The sequence below is a fragment of the Herpailurus yagouaroundi genome, unplaced genomic scaffold (genome assembly GCF_014898765.1).
Source record: "Herpailurus yagouaroundi ecotype Mexico unplaced genomic scaffold, PumYag 198, whole genome shotgun sequence".
NCBI classification, from domain to species: domain Eukaryota; kingdom Metazoa; phylum Chordata; class Mammalia; order Carnivora; family Felidae; genus Herpailurus; species Herpailurus yagouaroundi.
The window spans coordinates 2361794-2375142 of record NW_024412429.1 but is presented as its reverse complement, the minus strand read 5'-3'; the positions used below and the strand labels follow the sequence as shown (position 1 = coordinate 2375142).

The window sequence follows — 13349 nt, the reverse complement described above, 5'->3', positions numbered from 1 at the left end:
CCCCCTGTCTCCCGAGCTCCCCCGGCCTCCCCCTGCCTCTCAAGCTCCCCACCCCGCTGACACAGCAGCTCTATCTGCGGACAATCAGCCGGGGCCTGGCTCAGGCATGACCTCCAGATGCAGCCCCCAATGACCGCCTCCCCACCCCTGACTCCGTTCTCCCAGAAAGCCGAACCCGCAGTCCCAGTGCCTTTGGTTGGATGCTGTCGCGGTAACCTGCCAGCTGGTCCACCGCGGGTGTCACACAGCCATCTGCCCATCTGGACCGAGGCTGCCTTGAAGGCCTCTCCAGCCTCCTGGGCCCGGCACCGGGCACGCTCCTCAAGCAGAAAGCCGGGGAGGGACCACCATTCTTAGAAGGGAAGGGAGCTGTACCCTTGGGTGATTCTCGTCTTTTGCACCTCGGGTCTGAACCGACGCTCAGAGAAAGTCCCTCGAGTCCACAGAAAGAACCTGGAGCGGGCCTCCCACTACCCCCCCCCCCCACCGGGCACGTCATCTCCCCAGGCGGCCCCGGCCGCGGGGTCCTCTGCCACCGCCTGCCCCCCACGGCCGGGCCGGGCAGGAGACGCGGGGGCGCTCACCGTTGTTCTGCGTCTGCCAGACGGCGTCGGACACGCCCCAGAGGCCAGAAAACACGAAGAACACGGCCAGCTGGCGGGGGTGAGGCTCCCACAGCAGGAGGGCGATTATGCAGCACAGGTGGGTGACCGCACCTGTGGATGCAGAGGGGAAACCGCCGGAAGTGAGGGCTCCGAGTGGTTCCGGAGTCTCTGTTTGCCGCACCGTGTAAACGTTTCCTGGGAATGCCCCAGACCCACGTCCTCGCATGGATTCTGACACCGGCTGGGCCGGCTGGCCCGCGTGTGTGCCCTCCAGAGTCCAACTGCCACGTGCCCAGCAGGGTGACCACTCTGCTCACCGCAGGCCTCCCCTGCGTCAGGCACCGTGCGGGGGGTGTGCCCTGCGCCTGGCAGGGGGGTCTCTGCGCCCTGGCCGAGGAGACCCCAAAGTGAGGGAGGAGTCGCTCCCTGAGTGGTGGCAGCGTGGGGACGGCACCGCCCTCCCGAGCGGGCAGGGGTGAGAACAGAGGGGCGGCCGGAGCTCCCAGGCTCACTCCTCCTGGCTTTACCCCCGCGGGCCCTGAGTTCTGGGCCATGGTGTGTGCACACGCCCTGTGGCGTCTGTCTCGACGAGGCGGTGAGAGATGCCTCGTGACGGTCCAGAAACTGCTGTCGCATTGAAGACAGGTGCATCCGCGCTGGCTGTGTGGCCTGGGGTGAGCCACCACACTTCTCTGTTCCTGCGTTTCCTCATCTGCAGAGTGGGCAGTGCCCCCCCACCCCCCACGGGGCGATTGCAAGGATGACCTGGGAACCTATGCGGGTTACTGCCACCAGGAGCTGACACACATTTACTGTTTCCCCTTCTGGCTGTGTCCCCGCTGCCCCAGACGCTTCAGACCCTAACTGGGTGGCCAGGTGACCGTTGACGCCCGTAGTTCTCGTTATTCGCACCGACCGCCGTGTGTTTCCTCTTTCCTCCCTTCCCAAGAGGGACAGAGGCGGATGCGTCTTTGTGCACCGCGTGAGGACGGGTCGCCTCCTTCAGGGAGCCTCCCTGTGGTGCCCCTGCGCCATCGCTGAGCGGAACGCGCCCTTCACTCCGCCGGCCACCGTTCCCGCCCGCGTCTGGGAAGCGCGTCCACGTACCTAGCGCGTAGAGGGCGGCTCTGCCCGTCTTCTGGGAGAGCCTTCCGTACAGCACAGAGCACAGCGAGTTGGTGGCCGAGAAGCAGATCATCACGTAACCAACAAACTGGATCCCCAGGGCGCAGGTGACGTAGGACTGCAGGACGAAGCACAGGGGACGTGAGCGGGCGGCTCGCGGGGGTTACAGCGTGACTGCCGCCAGGCGGGACCGGCCTGGAGCCTCGTGCTCGAGCCGGGTAGGAAGTAACAAGGACACACATCTGGACGGGGCTCCCCCCACGCAGCCTTTGCCTCACGTTGTGTGTTCTCACGGACCACGGAGGCCCTACTTTGGGCCCCTCCTTGCGGATTCGGTCTTTTCCTCCTCTGCACGACAGTTGGAGGAAGGCGTGGGGAGCCGTGAACGGGCAGAGCCCCTGGCATTCTTGGGGCGGCGAAGCCGCTCTGTGTGCCACCCTAGTGTCTTACCCATGTGTCCTTGCGAGTCTGCCCCAACCCACGGCGTCCAGCGCCAGGACGGCCCCCGACGGGGCGGTGACAGGATGTCATTGTTGGCTCTGGCGCAGGATGTGGATGATGGGGAGGCTGCGTGGGGAGGGGGCAGGGGGATTCGGGGGCCTGAACCGCCTGTGGTTTTGCTGTGAGCCTACGACAGCCCTGGAGACAAACACCTGATAGAGAAGAAGTGAAGAGAACGGAGCGCATCTCAGCGGAGGCGAGAAGTGCTCCCGCACGAGGCCGTGAGGTCCCAGCGGCCGCGCCCCCGGCCCCGGTGCTGCCACCGCCGACGCCCTCACGCCTGCACCCACCACTCCGGTCCCCGCGCACAGCCGGGACAGACACACAGACACAGGCTGCTGCTTCGGACGGCAGAGGCAGAGGAAGAAGGCCGGAGGTCAGCGGCGAGGCCCGTGGGAGGGGCCCTGACCAAAGGCCAAGGGACGGTTCCGTCTTCTGTGTCTTTACTCTCTGGACCCCACCGCCCTCCGTCCGGGCCGTCCCGGGAGCAGGGTGCCAGAGAGGACCCGGGACGCACAAACCCCGCCCGGAACATACGCAGCCTAAAAGATACTGCGGTTTACCTGAAACTGGGAGGGGGCTTGTGGTGGGCACGAATTCAGAGAAAATTCCAGATTCCGGACAAGGAAGGGCAATCTTCGGGGAGCAGCCTTGGGGCTGGCTCCCCAGCCCCTCGGCGCCCCAGCTCCCACCCAGCCCTTTCTGGAAGAGGGGGTCTCCAATGTCCACCGCCCCTGTTTGAGGCAGCCTTTCTGTGACCCCGGGAGGCTCCTCTGGACCCGACACCACGTGGGCAGGGAGCTAGAGAGACAGCAGCTTGGTGAGCGTGCCACGACGGAGTGAGCTGGATGGTGGCCGAGCCTTCCCGCTGGGCCCGCCCCACGGCACGGGCCTCCCTCTGCTGGCCTGCCCCACGGAGGCCTGCCCTGCGCACAGAAGGGGGCAGGCAGTGCGTGGGTCAGGCATCTAGGGCAGGACAGGGTGACAGGCCCGAGAGCCACATCCATCTCCGGATTGAGACGCATCATTTGAAAACTGGCCCGAGGGGGGCTTCCAGGTGTTATTCGTGGATTTTATGTCTTTCCCTACTTTTGACTCTAAACTACGGGCAGTGTCGGGTGCAGGCGAGCATCCCGCAGGTGTTCTGTGCGATGGCTCGCGCATGACCGGGGCCCCCTTCCTCCCCGAAGACACATCTCGAGGGACGCATGGTCCCTGGAGGTAAGGCCCGGCCCTGGGGAGGCGGGAGTGACCTAGACCATGAGCACAGCTCTCCTCAGGCCGCGAAGGACCTGGCGTCCCCCTCCCTCGGGAGCCCCGGCCCCCGCCCGGCCCCGGGGCAGGCGGCCCCGAGACCCACGGGCGCAGGTGAGGCCGCACAGGTGCCCCGCGTGCCACGCTGTCTCGTACCCGGGTGTAGTCGCCCGCGAGGAAGGCCTGCTCGAACCCGCTGTACATGGGCAGCAGCACCAGGAGACGCAGGCGCTTGTCTCCAAGGAGCCTGAAGGTCGACAGCAGGGTGGACCAGAAAGGCGGCCCCTCGTCTCCTTCGCGTTTCCTCTGCGCATCTTTGATGGGTTCCAGAAACGCGGCCACGAGCAGGACGGCCAGGACGCCGCTCCCTGGAGGGAAGACACAGGGCGCAAGGCCGAGGTCCAGGACCTACCTGCTACTCACCCCCCATCTGCCCCCTCCTCTCCTTGGGGGCATCCATTCGGGGCCAGCAACACAAACTCCTCGGCGCCCTTCCCGAGCGACCACTCCCCTGTCCTGACCCTCAAGGAATTCCCACTGACGGCCAGTCTCCCTTCTCGGGATGGCGAGTCGCCGCGGTTCTCATTTGCTCAGTCTCGTGTCTATTCCAGCATCTTTACCCGGAAGCCCTGGGGGGCGAGCTAGGTGCATGAGTGTGGCGCCTCCTGAATGCGATGGGATAGCGCGTGTTTGTAGACAGTAAGTGGCAGTAAGGTGCGCTAAGGAGGCAGATCCCCCAAGGGGACCAGCCGAGGGGAAAGACAGAGCAGAGCCGCGCACCTGCGGGCTTTGGGTGAGGGAAGGCGCCGAGAGGCGCCGTTGCAGGTGGGGTGCTGTGCCCGGGGCCGCGGAAGCCCGGGCCCCGGGCGGAGGGACGGCGCGGGGGGCGCCCCCTTCACGGTGGGTGCGAGTGCGCTAACTGTGCAAGCGGGTTTTGTTCAAGACAACTCTTCATCCCCACCCCCCGCAGTGGGGGACACCATGCGCCTTCGTGATCCCCCAGTGGTGACCAGACCTCCGTCTGCACCACGAACCCACCTCGATACCCGGATCGAGGGCTACAGCTCACTGACTCTTGTTCACACGGACACCTCTTTCCTTCCTGGTGGTGTGGGGTCCGCGTATACCCGGTTTTCTCCTCCCTGGCTCGGTGCTAAACACGGTGCTCTGCGAGCCACAGAGGGACTCGGGAGCCGGGAGGCTTTTTCCGTTTCTCTGAGGGGTCCCCAGGGATTTCTAGCCCGATGGCTGAGGCCCGGCAGCCTTGAAGGGGACTCGAGTTATTTTTTTTCTCTGTACTTGGTCTCAGCGTCCGCCTGCACGGTGCGCTGGCCCGGTGCTGGGGGAGCGCCCGGCTCACGACCCGCCCCCTTCCACGTTGTCAGCAGAGATGCCGGACCCGTCCCCACACGCCCCGCACACCCCGGATCTACTTCTAAGCCTGATTTCTGTCATTCAGCCGCTTTCCCCGGGGCTGAACACAATCCTCTCTCCCCAGGTCGGGGTAACTCCGCATTTTGACGACACTTTCCAACACACGGCGCACGGAAGTCTGCTAAACTGCCGTCCGAGGTCGTGGGCGGTCACTACCTGTCCCCTGGAGACCGGTGAGTGCCACCAGTCAGAGCCACGTGCAGGGGGCTTTTGGGCATCTCAGCTGCGAAGCGGTTTCCAGAGCGGTCCATGCACGGGCAAGACGACTGTGTAACCACGTGGAGGAGGCGTGCCGTCAGCTCCCCACTGACCGGGGCCACGGCCTCCCCCGTGGGCAGGCGCGTGAAGCCATCGGGACACATGACTCCCAGGATAAGAGCCTCGAGGCAGCCCTGCGGGTGGGTCGTGGTACGGAAGCCACGTGTTTACTAGGAAAAATCACACACGGTGCAGGGCCGCCCGACCCAGAACCTTCTCAAGGGGCGTGAATGTGCGTGTGCCGCACGGCTAGTATACTGGAGCGAATGGCTTCGAAAGGAATTTCCTCGTGAGGACAGAGCTCAGGGATCGGGGAAAACACTCTGGGGAGGCAGAGTTCTTTCCTTTAGTCCGTTCTTCTCCATTTCGGTTTGCTTTGTGTGCGCGTGTGTGTTTCTATGGCAACACGGCCTTGCTCACAGGAGGGAGACCCATGAAACCCTGCGTGAGGCCAGGGTACGAATAATCAGAGACGATTTCTTCATGGGACACGTGCGCAGTGCCCGTTTGACACGACCGTCTGGACTGCCACTCCCTCGGGCCCCTGGATGCCGTGGGCACGAGTTCTGGGTAACGTCGGGCCTGGGGCAGCGGCCAGAGACCTGCGGGAGGGGACTGGGGGCCGCGTGCTGAGCAGGGGAACCTCACACGGGGGCCGAGGATGCAAAAAATGCATTTTCCACGGCCTGTGCTGTTCCTTGGGACCAGGGCAACGCAGGCCGCGGGCCAGCTCCTGCTCCTGGCTGCTTTTGTAAGTAAAGTCTTATTAGAAAACAGCCTCGGGGCGCCTGGGTGGCTGAGTCGGTTAAGCGTCCGACTTCGGCTCAGGTCGTGATCTCCCCGTTCACGGGTTCGAGCCCCGCGTCAAGCTCTGTGCTGACGGCTCAGAGCCTGGAGCCGGCTTCGGATTCTGTGTCTCCCTCTCTCTCTGCCCCTTTCCCGCTCACGCTCTGTCTCTCTCTCTCTCTCTCAAGAAATGAATAAACATTAAAAAAAAAAAAAGAAAACAGCCTCGCTCTTCATTTACATGTTACCCGTGGCCTCTCTTCCCGCCAAAAACATCACTGAATAGTTGCAGCGGAAACCACTCGGTCCTCAAGCCTAGAATATTTAGTGTCCGGCCGGTGGGGGAAAAGCCGGAGCACTGCTGTTTCGCAGACGGGGGGACAAACAGAAGCTTTAGTTTTTGTGGTTAAACGCGCGCTGCCCTTCACTCTTCATTCTTCTGCGGATTGGGGCGGGGGTGGGGGGGGGTCTCACAAGGGCCGGCTTCTCTGCCCACGAGTTTTCTGTATTTCCAAAGGACGCTAATGCTGCAGTCTGTCCGGGAAAGGAGTCTACACCTGTCCAGACCGTCTAGCACAGCATCGAGGCTTTCCACGGTGGGTCACGGCTCGTCCCACAACGGTCTCCGGCTCCTCTGTCCCCTCCAGGGCCTCGTCCGCCGCGGCCACACCAGCGCCTCTGTGCTTCTCTGCCTGTAGTGCCCTCTCCCCACTCCCTCTCTGCCTGGTAAGCCTCTCCTCGTCCTTCGACACCCGCTCGGTACCACCGCCTCGTCAAAGTTGCCCTGGACCCCAGTCCCCCGAGAAGATGTGACCACGTGTCAGCTGGAAACCTCGTTCAAAACACGTGCATCAAATTTCTGTTAGCCGAATACACATCTTCTCCTGCATCGGGCTCTGAGCTTGTGGAAGGTCCTGAGTTACTAGTTTCAGGACCGGAGAAAGTCCACGTCATGGCGTGGCACTCGCTGGTGCTCGCTCTGCTTTGCCAACACAAAGTGGCTGTTTTACAAGTTCTCACTCAGTGACCTCTGATCTGGAGGTGACTTTGCTGGCAGCTGATGGTCTCAGCACAGGGACGGATTCTGACGGCACACGCAGCCTTGGTAACCTTTGATCCCATTAGGATCCCGGGACTCAGTCCCACCAAATTCAACATATTTCAGACCCATGATCTTTAAGAAGGACAAAGAATAGATTTAAATTCTCTTCAAGTGGTAAAAACAAACAAACCGACCCAGCCAACACAAAAAACACTACTCTAAAAATACCCCCTTTGATTATAAATCTAGTGACTCTAACAGGGAGGTCATTTAGAAAATGATTCACATAAATATTTTGCATTAACATGAGCTTCTAAGGATAAGAACCAGCAGAAGAATGAACTCCCTTTGGGCAGCCATCTTTCCATGAACTTCCAATGTGTGCATCCTTCAGCTGCATTGTGACCAGTAGCTGAGAACCCTGGGGTCTTCCTGATTGGAGAATGGTCGCTGCAGGAAGGACCCCGGCCCCACACCAGCAAGAGCCATTCAAATATATTCCTCAGAAAAAGATGACAACTTACAGGGTTTTGGATTTCCAGGGTCACTTGGACATAGTTGACACACAAGTAGCCAATCCATCAATACCGTGGTATACCCTGGTCCTATCCAATATGGTAGCCATCGGCCCCACGTGGCCATCAAGCATTTGCAATGTGGCTGTTGTGACTTAGGAACAGTATTTTTAATTTAGGTAGTAAAAATATAAATAAACACATGGGGCTGACGGCTACAGAACTTTGCAGAAGAAAAATGACTCTGTCATCACAGGAAACTCTATTAGACAGCCCTGGTCTTCTGCACTTGATTTCCTACGAAGAACACATCGGTGCAAAGCTGAGCACACTTTACAGGAATATTTGTACGTTGGGAAGATGCTCTTTCTCAACCCAGGGAAGAGTTAGGTTTGCTTCCCCTGGGACTCGGCCCGCCGTGAGCACATACCCGTGTAGATGCCCAGCAGGGTGTAGATCAGCGTCTGCGAGGGTCGCTGGGTACTGTTGGTGGACGCTGTGGCCATCAGACAGTCACTGGCCCCACAAGACAGGAGCTGCTCCTCTGGGATGGCCTCTGTGCAGTCGGAAGCAAAAAGATGACAGGAGAACGTGGAAAATTGATAGGACAAGGGGCATGAGGATTCAAGTGTGCAGCCAACAGGGGCCTGGACACCCCAGGGTCAAGAGTCACGATGGGTCAAAGCCACGAGACATGGGTCTGTTTGACCAAGTGCCTCCAGATACACTTCCCCCGGGCACGTGTCCGTATCCATGATTTTAAGACACGCTGCACAACAGCTACTTGTATTACTTTTCGGACATAATGAAAACATCCAACATTTCCGAACTAATCAAGAAGAAATAAGGTGCTTTAGGCTAGGTGTCAGGACCACTGCGTTCTCTTTCGCACTCATCTGTAGTGGTCCCCTGACCTTGGGCAGGTCGCTTTGGCCCTCTCCTGAATGCTGGTTTCCCAATCTGCTAAAAGAATAAAATGGGCACCACCAGGGGCTCCCAGACCGTGTCAGAGTCTCTGGAGGAGGCGGACGTCACAGAAGAAAGGACATCTGTCATGATACAGATGTCATCACATGGAGCGCCACAAGTCCCCCTTGGCTGGTGTGCTCGCCGGGCCCTTGGAATGCCTCGCTCCTCGGGGTCTGGGTCCCGGGGTCGCTTAGAGAATTAAGCTCTCTTGCCCGAATGGCTTTAAACCTGTCCACTCCATTTCCCACCAGTCATGCTGTAGAGACCGAAACTTAGTCCCAGTTTCTGTTGGATTATCGTTGACCTCGACAGCAATAATGAGTAAAAACGGGTGTCTATGACCTGCTGGTTTCCCTTCTCCATGCACTTAGCAAGTGATGGCATCACATGAGGAACAGGGGCAGGGGGATTTGGGAGTCTCCCAAAGGCAGGACTTCATAGGGGATGGCAGGATGCAGGTCCAGGACAAAGAGACAGAAATAATCCAGATAGCAGTCAGGAGTCAGGACCTCTGCCCGCCCCCATCGATAAAGGTTTCCTGTAAGAATTGAAGAGATTTATTTCCCTCTGTCCTTGGTTTAAATCTTCAGATGTCAGAGGGCGCAGGCATAAAACAGATCCACACTTTATGTCCAGATGAAAACATGGGTTAAGACATCAGCCGTCAAATGTTCAAATCGGTTATGGGACAACAGGTCGTTTGTGGAGCATTTAAGACACTGGATAGTGGATCAATTCAGTGGGACAATAAATCAGTCGAGCCTGTTCTTAGTCTAAAAGGATAGTGATGACTCCAGGAACCCAAGGTCCACTGGCAGTGGCCCTCTGTTCTCCCAGGACACTGCTCTGGGGGGCTCCCCCTGCCCACGGAGGGCACTTGTGGACAAGACGGACCCACCCAGACTCCCCCAGGGAACAGCTGGGGACCAGGGAAGGCTGGGCACAGGCAGTTGAGAACCACGTCTTTAGGTGATTCACCTGCCCCAGTTGTGGAATAAAGACACGTGTAAATGGGATGGGGGGCCCTCTCGGGGGTCATCACGGAGCCCCGTTTCCTTTTACCTTGACTGGGTGTCTGGCCAAACACCAGAGATGAGATCAGGTTGCCCCACACCCCGGACGACTGGAAGATGAGAAAGAAGGTGCCAAAATACTGGTTCACCACGTCTCTGCCAACTTTCCCCGCCTTCTCTGCTTGTGTGTTTCCCATGATGGTGAGGTACGTGCCCTGAGCAGACCACAGCGGAGCTGCTCCCAGACCCAGAAGTATGGAGGTCGGAACCAAGGTGAACCTGTAAAATAAAACACAGACAGACAGTACCTTCCCCCCTCCAATCTTCCCTACCTTTGCGGAGAAGGAAACTCCATGCCTAGCCCGTCGTAAGCCTTGTCATGTTTATGGATTGGTTAGACTGACGGCTTCACCACAAGACCCGGATAAAGGACCCAACTCGGTGCCTTTTCTGGTTCTGGTTAGTTTGCAAGAGACAAATTCATTGCCAGTGAGTTTTCTTTGTGTTTGCAAGCAACCACCAATGAGCTGGGATTATAAATAAGGCTGGGTGGTTTTTGAGTATTTCTAACAGCTTTATGTTTAAAACGATTTATTTATTTTTCGAAACGTTGATCGATCGATTGAGTGATTGGTTTACCTTCTTCATTGAGGACTCTGTGTGAAAACTCCATGGCAATAAGAAAAAGAAGAACGTGAAATCACCGTAATCATCATGTCCTAGATGACAACAGGTGTCCCTCCAAGGGATGTTTGATAGGTGTGTTCCTCGGAATAAGATTGTGGGGCCGGTGCCCTTGGAGCTTGGTCCCAGAGGACGCCTCTCCATCAGGGAGGAGGTAGGTCTCAGGCTGGGGCCCTGCACCCTGACGTGTCCACTCTCTGTGATGGGGTGAGGCCACGGTGTTGGGTCCTCGGGTCACCTTCTGCTAAGTCTCCTGAAATTCACCCTCGACGTGTTCGTCAAGGTCTAGCTCTCATCATTGGGGCCACAAAAGTGCCCCTGGTGCAGACAGGGAAAGTCAAGGCCCGTGAAAGACGTGAGGGAAGGTCAGGGCTGGGAAGCAGGGGAGGAGATGGGCCCAGCAAAAGGGACAGAGACATCTTGGCGGGAAAAAAGGGAAGAAAGCCTGTCCTGTCCCAGCAGCAGACAGAAATTTCCAGAAACGGCACTCATTTTAAAGTGAAAGCAGCGGGGAGCCCTCAAGCGGGCTCCAGCTCAGTGTTCCTGAGCAGGAACCTGCGTCCTGAGCCAGACCCGGGCGCGAGCCGTGTGGGCTGTACCAGCTGGCGTAGAAGTTGCCCAGGGAGAAGGCCACGTAGCAGCACATGGAGATGACGATGGTCCACTTGCAGCCGAACCTCTTTATCAGGAGCGGTGGGAGGAACATGGAGGACAGGAGCATCCCGCCGTACAGTGTGCTGAGCGCCGTCACCCCCAGCCCTTCCTCGCCATACAGGCTGCTCTGTGGGGACAAACCCAGCCCTGGTCAGAGGGGCCAGTAGCCAAGGGGACAGAGCTCTGGGTCACCACTAGGTCCCTGAGGCCACGAGCAACAGGCTACTCTGAGGAGGTGCCCCCTCCCAGCTGCAGGTGCTCCCCTCCAGCTGACGGGTGCTCCCCTCCAGCTGACAGGTGCTCCCCTCCCAGATGATAGGTGCTCCCCTCCTGCTGGCAGGTGCTCCCCCCCCAGCTGAGAGGTGCTCCCCTCCAGCTGACAGGTGCTCCCTTCCCAGCTGACAGGTGCTCCCCTCCCAGCTGAGAGGTGCTCCCCTCCAGCTGACAGGTTCTCCCCTCCCAGATGATAGGTGCTCCCCTCCTGCTGGCAGGTGCTCCACTCCCAGTTGATAGGTGCTCCCCTCCTGCTGACAGATGCTCCACTCCCAGTTGATAGGTGCTCCCCTCCAGCTGACAGGTGCTCCCCTCCAGCTGACAGATGCTCCCCTTCCAGTTGATAGGTGCTCCCCTCCAACTGACAGGTTCTCCCCTCCCAGATGATGGGTGCTCCCCCCCCAGCTGACAGGTGAGGCCTGGGAGGAAGCACAGTCCAAACCATGAATCAGCTGCTGCTAGATCCTGGGGAGAGGGAAAGCCTGAGGCCCGGTGCTGGGGTCGCTCTGGGGCAGATGGCCACACGCCTTCTGTGAATCCGTTTTTATCTCTAGGAGAGCTTTGTATTTCTCCCCTTTAAGCTGAGGAAACAGAGTTACTGTCCTCATGGAAGAGATAAAGAAGGGGACACGTCTGCTTGCAGACTGACACGCACAGTGGGGTGCCCAGATGATCTGGAAGCTGGCACTCTGATGCCTGGTTTCTAACATCCCTTCCTGCCTGGTCGCCCCTGCAAGACGTGTTGTGGCGAGGGACCCTGTACCACGCGGCCAGGTACTGCTCTCTGACATTCCCTCACTGCCGGTCTGCCCCCCGGAATCCCAAACCCTCGGGCTGTCTTCTTACTCTGCCTTGTGCCCACTGGTCCAGGATTCCCGCTTCCTTTGCCGCCCGGCCCCCCGACGTGCTCCCACCTTCCTTGTCCTCGCTCTCCAGAGGGTGCCCATCGTTCCAGCGCAGATCAGGGGTGTCTGAGGGCTCCTGGGTAACGTCATCCACGGAGACCTGTGCTCTGATCTGCTGTTGGAGTTTCGCCTGACCTCTGGCACACACCACATGCTGACCCACGATGTCACCCCAGCTGACAGCGATACCTTCGAACGCAGGGAAATGTTCTGCTTCTTCCAAATCTCTCCCGATGCCTAGCCCAAAGCAGGTACTCAAACGGGTATTTGCGGATGAATTAAACCGGATGATAAAAACAGCTAGTCCCAAGAGAATTCTGACATCTGGTTGGAAGGTGGAAATTGAGCACTCTGTTCTGCCGTGGGGCTTAGCTGGAAATTTCCATTTATGACTGGCTGCTAGGAGTGCGGAGCGAGAGAGCTGGATGAGCCTGAGGCTTTGTTTCCTTCATACATGCGCGTTAACTCCTCCTGTCTGACTGGGCTCGCCTCCTTGGGTGTGAGTGAGAGGCGCGAGGCGTCTCTCTGCGTTGGGACTTCTTCCACCCACAGCACCGCCGCGAGCCAGCGAAGTGCGTAAGGCACTTGTAATCGGATTTGACTGCAAACCACCGAAAAGGAAGACGGATGCCAGAAGCCAAAGTGGAATTTTAAAAGCAAATTCCTTTTCTACGTGAACGGCCACGTTCAAACACCTGTGTTTGCCTGTGTTAGGAGAGCCAGTCGGCAGATACACGTGTGAAGATAAGTACGTGTGCATGTTGAGCTCGAATTGTGCAAGATCTGCCTGCGTAAACAATTGGGACATTCACTCAGCTCATGCAACAGATAGAGTCTTAAACGCTTACCCGCAGAGGCTGTATGCACCTGCTCTAGTGGAAAAAAAGGAAATTTCAGCAGCCGCTGCCCTCCAGGAGTGCACGGTGGACAGGAGCCAAGAGGAATCATTAACAGCAGCAAACAGTCTATTGCAGTGGGGAGTGAGTCCTGCAAGGGAAACTCGGGCCAGCCCAGTGGGGTCAGGAAGACTTTCTAGAAGGAGTGAAGACCAAATGAGATCTGGAGGGTGAGGGGGAACCTGGGGAAGGGTGGGAGGTGCCGAGGGCAGGAGATGTGGGGATGCGTTTTCACGGGCCGCATCCTGGGCGGAGAGGCAGCACGGAACATTGCACGATGGCCAGAGCCGTCAAGCTCTTCTGGGAGATGATGCTGGGCAGCCTGCCAAGATAGGTCCCAGCTCAGTACTGGGGAGGAGGGTCGGATCTTTAAGCCCATAGAGAGCCTGAGAAGAGAGTTCAGCTGGAGATTAGCACGCACCGATGACTCTCATT

At 58.7% G+C, this 13349-nt stretch overlaps 1 protein-coding gene across 1 annotated transcript in view; it reads right to left on the bottom strand.

The window, feature by feature from the left end:
• The window catches only part of UNC93A (unc-93 homolog A), a 37481-nt gene that overhangs the window by 13534 nt on the left and 10598 nt on the right, over positions 1 to 13349 (bottom strand). The window contains exons 3-8 of the mRNA XM_040448685.1: positions 10786 to 10967; positions 9552 to 9781; positions 7951 to 8076; positions 3642 to 3853; positions 1713 to 1848; positions 585 to 716 (exon numbers count right to left, since the gene is read on the bottom strand). Of these exons, the coding sequence (XP_040304619.1) occupies positions 585 to 716; positions 1713 to 1848; positions 3642 to 3853; positions 7951 to 8076; positions 9552 to 9781; positions 10786 to 10967 (1018 nt within the window). The remainder of the gene's footprint in view (positions 1 to 584; positions 717 to 1712; positions 1849 to 3641; positions 3854 to 7950; positions 8077 to 9551; positions 9782 to 10785; positions 10968 to 13349) is intronic.